This window comes from Pundamilia nyererei, unplaced genomic scaffold, assembly GCF_000239375.1.
Source record: "Pundamilia nyererei isolate P.nyererei 1_Seehausen unplaced genomic scaffold, PunNye1.0 scaffold00031, whole genome shotgun sequence".
Lineage (NCBI taxonomy): Eukaryota > Metazoa > Chordata > Actinopteri > Cichliformes > Cichlidae > Pundamilia > Pundamilia nyererei.
This window is the reverse complement of record NW_005187432.1, coordinates 637,564-644,592: the sequence shown is the minus strand read 5'-3', so window position 1 is coordinate 644,592 and position 7,029 is coordinate 637,564. Positions and strand designations below refer to the sequence as shown.

The window sequence follows — 7,029 nt, the reverse complement described above, 5'->3', positions numbered from 1 at the left end:
CAATTTAATTTTGTTATTTATTTTCATACTTTTTCCCTCACAGCAAAACAACAGTGCCGCTATCTGAAAAAAGGATGCGAGGCTTTATCTTTTATGTTTCCAAAAAACATAATAATACAAAATAATACCAATTTCAGTCTCTTAATCTGCTTTCTATAGAAAAAAAACCTCTTTTTTGTTGTTATTTGTTATTACATGAAATCCTTAAAACAATTTAAAATGATATACACTTACAAAAACATTCTTATACATGCATTAAAACATTTGGTTTACAAATTGAGTATATTATTACTGTTATTTTTTTGTGTAATTTAACTGAGAATTAGAAGATAACTTTTGTGATATGAATGGTTATTCACACATTTTATCATTTTATTCTATAACCTCTCACATTTTGTCAATGTGATTGCATTACAGTAATGATGACAGTACCGAGTTTGACAGCGTGGAAAACAGGTAATGAAATAAAGGACAGACTATCAGCCGAACAGCCAGGAAAGCAGGCGGATGAATGATTACAGAGCTTCCTTATTGAAGCTTCTATTTCACGACCCACAGAAACTCCCCTTTCCCTCAAACGTTTTCACTGTTTACCGACAGAATTATTAGCTCCACCCTGACATCTGATGGAGACATCGGGAAATAACCGTGGATGCACATCCTGGATTACTCTTTTCGACTCCTCTCTTAGTCCGTCCCACCGAAGAAAGCGGGGGAATGATATGAGGATGAACAAGGACTAAGTTGCAATAATTCCTCATCCTGTTGTACAGGGAGTGGCTCATTTTTCCAGACTGAAGTAATTTCATGGATCTGAAGTCATGGATCGCATAGTGTTTTTTGGAGCTGTTTTATGCTTGTGTTCATGTAAAATACAAGGTAAGGATGAATTTGTATACTAATAAGTTATGCTAATACGTTTTTGGAGCTGTATATTTATTTTGAAATCTAGGTGACTACACGTAAGACATACTACAGATAAATAAATGAATAAATAAATAAATAAAAGTGGAGCGTTATTAAAGCTGTAATATGTGTAGGAATAGAAACTTTATTTCATTCTAAATTATCATTGTTTTACTCAGTTTGAAGATCTGTTTTTAAAACACAAGCAGAAAAAACAAAACAAAAACAAAGAAAGGGAATGAAAAAATAGCTGTTGCAGATTTGCAAGATAATCTGTATAGTCAGGGGTTTTAGTGGGATTTGGCAGCTAACCTAATGCTCAAGTGTAGTTGTTCAGTGTGGAGAAAAGAATCACGTAGCAATAAATCCGATTTATTTCTGAAATAAGCCTAAATAAAGCTCGTGTATGGGGTGTGGTCAGCTGAGTTGTGCTGCTGCTTCATAATTACTGTTCTTCGTGGATATTAAACTCCCGAGCAGTATAACAGGTTAACATCAAGGTGGAATTTAGTGTGACCTTAACCGGCACCATCCGCTTAAAGTTAAATTAACCTCTGCTACTCATGAAGTAACCTGATAATGACTACGAACACCTCAGCTTCTGTTCCACCAGTTAAACATAGTGTATTACTGTAAACTGTTATAGACTTGTCACCTTTGTGCTAAACTACCCAGTATTTTCATGGACCCTTTGAAAAACACAGTTAATGTACTTCACATAGTTTTTTCAGGACATTTTACAGTATTAAAAAAATAGTTTAGCTTCAGCAATGTATCTATTGCATTGCCTACATTAGGGATGGACCGAGCCGATATACAGTATCGGTATCGCTCCGATACTGACCTAAATTACTGGATGGAAAATGAAATCCGATCCATTAAATATCACAAAAGCACCTCACAAAACTTGCACATTGCATAACCCAGCTCATGACCTTAGCAGTCGGAGCAGTATGCGTCACGTGATAGAGCGGCTGTGCGAGACCTGTCAGCGGTCTGGTTAAGCATTTGGAGCAGCAGCACGTTTAAGCTTGATGAGCTGTTGTTATTTATTTAATATTACTTTCTACACCAGGATCCTTGTAACTGTGTGATCTATGTTTGAGCCTTGTATAATGATTATGATATTGTTTCTTGGTTCTTCTGTTTGCTGTCTTTGCTTCTAGTCCTTGGTTCATTGATGATGTTAATTCCCTTCTGTTATTTATCGTCTCTGTGTCCGTTTGTCCTTTGCTGTGTCCTTCCTTGCAGTCTGTCGTCCCTGAAGACTCATAGATTTACCCAAAAGTTTGATTCTGTTCATCTGGATATAACGTTTTCAGCAACATTTTGTCACTCATCCAAGTGACTTCTTCAGTCTTGGATCAGTAAAAACGCTGCATCCAGATGATCAGAATGAACTTTTTGGGATTTCCTTACCTGGATGGTTGAGCATGCATCAACACACTTATGTTTTCCTTGTTTTTCAGTCTGCATTATTCTGTATTATGTTTAAGTTTAGCAATAAAACTGCCTTTTAGTTTACCTCCCTTGTTTCCAACTCCCGCATTTGGGTCTGACTCTGCCTGCCTCACAGTCAGCACTGACATGTTTTTTGGACAGGAGAATTAAATACTATTCCACATTAATTTTTTGTGATCTTAAGTTGACATAACCTTCTGTCATTTTAGTAAATTTTACAATATATAGCTTCATGCACACGGTTCTGATATTAGTGTTGTTATTATTGTTGTTAAGTTTTTTAATTCTATTTTTTAATTGTTTTCTTTTAGGTCTCCAACATGTGTTTGTGCTGCATGGAAAGGACTTACACTTGGATACAGAGAAACCTGTTACACTTGATGAACAGACAGATTTGTTCTGGAAATACAGTTCCAGTAACAATATAGCTAAATGTGTTTTTAATAAAGATCCATTCGTGTATAACAAATATGCAGGAAAGGCTGAGCTGTTTGGACCAAATTGCTCTTTGAAATTAAAGAATGTTCAACACAGTGACAGTGGAGATTATACTGCAATTGTGGTCAACGAACAAGAGCAAAGGGTAGCTCAATACAAGGTCATAGTTCAAGGTAGGTTTCTCCTTTCATTATTTTGAAATGTTCACACATCATAGACCTGTTTTTAATACTTTCACACCTGTTGTTCCGCAGATCCAGTGACTCCTGCTGACCTGACAGTGGACCCTGTGTCCAACAGCTCAGACTCCTGTGACCTGACTGTGACCTGCAGCACAGTGGACTTTAACATCAGCAGTAGTTTTAGATGTGATGGTAAAAACTGCGCTCATGCAGAAGAAAGGGATTTGGAGGCCACAAAAAAATTTTCCTCTCTGATTGTTTACCTGGAGCAAGACACCATTTTCTGTAATCACAGCAACCAAGTGAGCTGGAATCAAACCATGAAGGTGCTCAAATCTTACTGTGAAACAGAGACAGGTGAGAATAACGGTCATAATGAATGAAAAACTGAAATAACCAGATTTTAAAGGCCTTGCTGTGTGGTGTTTGCATGTTGTCCCCATGTCAAACTACTTCTCCAAAGACATGTAGTTTGTGGGGTTAACTCAACTGATAATTGAATGTAGGTGTGAACTGACCACCGACTGTGAATGGTTGTCAACAAAATCTGTATTGCCTTCTTAAAGAACTTGTTTAAGCAAACTGCCACAACCAGGGGTATGTAATGTAATATTGTAATGATCAGTAAAAGATTTACTGCTATTATATTTTTTGTTCTTTGCAAATAAATCCAAGTATTTAACCAAAATTTCTGTGACATAACAATTTAATTTCATTACAGCTCCCAGTGGAGCCATCATAAATGCAGCTTCGACTTCTGTTCTCTTCTTGCTGACTCTCTTCATAACCTTTGTGGCATCATGAAATGTAAGTTCCAATGTTTTTTTTAGTGAATTGGTGATACATAAGGTACACAAAAATTATATTTTCCGTTTAAGCATACACTTTATACAAATACACATTCCTCTTATGATTAGGTAATGCCATGGGAAGCCCAGATTAAGATATACTTTAGTACAGCAGGTATGAGCTAATTTTGTGTATGCTCTGTGTGTGTGTTTATAACTGTGCTCATTCACTCTGAAGTGAGAGATTTAAGAAGTCAATTAAAAATGAATAACAATATCAAGTAAAAACAAATAACAATAAAGCCATCAAAATTATAAAACAAAGATGGAGAAGTGTTCAGAAGGAAATTCATTAATTAATTTTGTTGTTTTCCCTTCCCCCCTTTTTAGAAAACAAAACAAAAACAAAAAGTTAAAGACCACAAGGAAGAATGACAGAGGAGAAAAAGGTCTATTATCTACCTAAAGATGCACGTTGTCCGTAAATATATCATAAATATACCTCAAACTACTCAAATATTATATAAGATGATAAATGTCAGTGTTAAACTGATATGTAGTGTATATTCTGTAAATATGCAGAGGTTACAGTGTGGTCATTACAATAGTATGGCTGCTGTTCTTTTCTTAATTTTTACTGCTCTTAAACTTGTACTTTCTGCCATGACCAAAAATGTCCCGCATGTGAGACTAATAAAGGCTTCTCTTAACTATATATATTGCTTCTTCTTGTCAGATTTAGACATCACTGTTTGTGATATTTTCTTGCATGTAAGATAAATGATCATGACTATTACATGTCCCTAACAAAGCACTTTTGATTTATTTGCAAGACATCATTCCAGTCCAGACTCAAAATCAGACTCCCTCAGGACATGACTCATGTCATTCTCCAACATCTACTTATGCTTTGGTAAATTTTCCACTAAGACTGAAAACATCCCCCAGCCAGAGACGGTGTATGGTCCGGGTGACAGAGCTGCAAAGTCCAATTCTACAGTCCAACAACAAACACCCAGAGCTGAAGAAAACCAATAACTGTATTTATAATGATCAACAGTGTTTATTGTGTGTACAATGTGGATTTTCATTTTACTCTGACCAAGAGAGAAACATTTTAATGAGAATGTGTGTTTGTTCACTCATATGTAGGATACTTTAGAGCAGTGGTCCACAACCTTTTTCGTGCTACGGACCGGTTTATACCTTTAAGGTGTTGTGGATAAATACAATAAAATAAAACCAGTATGATACTAGAAAAGGCCCAGGGAAACTTAACAATATAAATGATAGATAAAGATAAAAAACTTATAACATCCCCCCCCCGAAAACCAAAAATTTCACACTCAAGCCTCAATTCTAACGGCCCAGCATGAAACAACTGAGGGAGCGGTACCGGTCCGTGGCCCGTGGGTTGGGGTCAAAATAGACAAAATAATTGTGTCTAACGATAGACCACAGTTATTGATACCGTGGTATAGCTTAAAGGTAGCTGAATATTTCTCTTAATTTGAATTAATTTGTTTTTCATATTTATATCCTGTCCATATCCTGTACACAGCTTGTACTCACTACAGCCTGTACATACTTATAGTTATAGAATATTCACAACATACTTCATACCGTGTACATTATAGCATACCATAATAGACCCATTTCTGTAATATACTTATATATCTATATTATTGCTAATATATATTGTAATATATCTATATCACTAAAGCACTTCTGGATGGATGCAAACTGCATTTCGTTGCCCTGTACCTGTGCATGTGCAATGACAATAAAGTTGAATTCTATTCTATTCTATTCTATTCTAATTAACAGACCTAGTTTTGTTTTTGAGAACATGAAATAGGCACAGAGTTTACAGACATGCCAACAAAGGGAGGAGAGTCAGCTGAGAACCAGTGAGTCAATGTACCTATTTCAGTGTGTACTGTTATTACATTAATAAAACTGCATGTGAAGTGTTCTGTCTTTATTACTCTGACTGCTTTGTTTTCATCACACACAAATCTAATTCAGTTCTCTTTAACTTTAAAAATATTCTAAGATTATGCAGTCTAGAAAATGTGAAACTTTTCATAGCTACATAAAAATAACAGAGGTCTCAAAAAGGAGGAGAATACATGAACTAACACACTACATATAAGCCTTAAAAAATGAGGCCATTGGTAATAAATTATCAATTGCTATTTTCCAGAATTAAAAAAAAATGTTACATGGTATACACGTAAGTGTATAGTATGTAGAGGTTGAAACACTAAAGAGATGAACACCAAGTCAGTTTGAGAGACTTTAATACATGTACGTGGATTCTTCTTACATGCAAAAAGGAAGAACAACAAGACACTTTTAACTACAGTATATATAGTGTCCATCCCCTTCGTCCATACATATCCGGGAGATCCTGGCACCTGTATGTGTGTGTGTGTGTGTGCACTTCTCAATTTCAGTTGACTTGATTTATTTCTGTGAAGGTTCTGGGACTCTCCACCATTTGACCTTAGAACTGAATAAGCTTCTCGGATGAGAGGTGAAACGTCTTCAAGCAACTTAAAGAAGTCCAGACGCTTTTCTTTGCAAGCTCCTTTGACTTGATTTATTTTTCACAGATGTGAGACGACCCTCTGTGTTTTTTTTGGTCAGCTGTGGATTTCTCTTTGAACTCTCCCATGGATTTCATTTCTGCACAGTCTCTTTCTATTGTTGAAAAATGAACTCTGACCTTTACTGAGACATGTGAAGCCTGCTGTTCTTTAATGTTGTTCTAGGTTCTTTTGTGATCTCTTTGGTGCACTCTTGGAGTAATGTTGGTCAACCTGTCACTCCTGGGATCCCTCAGCACTGTTCCACCTTTTCTCCATTTGTGTATAATGGCTCTCATTGGGTTCACCTGAATTAAACTTTCCAAAAAATGCCAACAGCCAAAGCTCTTCTTTGGATGTTGTCTGCCTTTTGTTCCATTCTCCATCAAGATGATCCCACAGTGCTTCAAAAACATTGAGATGCAGCCTCTCCAACGTTTGCAATATTCTGGATTTTTTTTTCTCCCGTTATCCTTTTACTGCCTTAGGAGTCTTGTTGTGGTCATTGTCATTCAGACACTCACCATTGTACCACTCTTCTGACCTCCTCTGTACAAAGTGATGACTATTAAACTAAAATGTTCTCATTTGTATTGATCATTCCATAAGATTTGTTGCCACTGATCTTTAGCTCAGTTCTTGTGTATTTTGTCATACCTGTGC

General features: G+C 36.1%; 1 protein-coding gene across 1 annotated transcript; it reads left to right on the top strand.

Moving 5' to 3' along the window:
• The first annotated feature begins 766 nt into the window (after window positions 1-766).
• LOC102208228 (uncharacterized) lies at window positions 767-3,794 on the top strand. Its single transcript, XM_005728952.1, has 4 exons — window positions 767-879; window positions 2,679-2,978; window positions 3,060-3,344; window positions 3,709-3,794. The coding sequence occupies exons 1-4, from the start codon at window positions 822-824 to the stop codon at window positions 3,789-3,791; spliced, it is 726 nt and encodes a 241-aa protein (XP_005729009.1). The 5' UTR covers window positions 767-821; the 3' UTR covers window positions 3,792-3,794.
• The last annotated feature ends 3,235 nt before the right edge of the window (window positions 3,795-7,029 follow it).

Excerpts from the sequence above, each read along its gene's own strand:
- LOC102208228 (XM_005728952.1), top strand. The coding sequence starts at position 822 with ATGGATCGCATAGTGTTTTTTGGAGCTGTTTTATGCTTGTGTTCATGT. Across the intron at positions 880-2,678 it reads GTGTTCATGTAAAATACAAG|GTCTCCAACATGTGTTTGTG; the intron begins GTAAGGATGAAT and ends GTTTTCTTTTAG. Across the intron at positions 3,345-3,708 it reads TTACTGTGAAACAGAGACAG|CTCCCAGTGGAGCCATCATA; the intron begins GTGAGAATAACG and ends ATTTCATTACAG.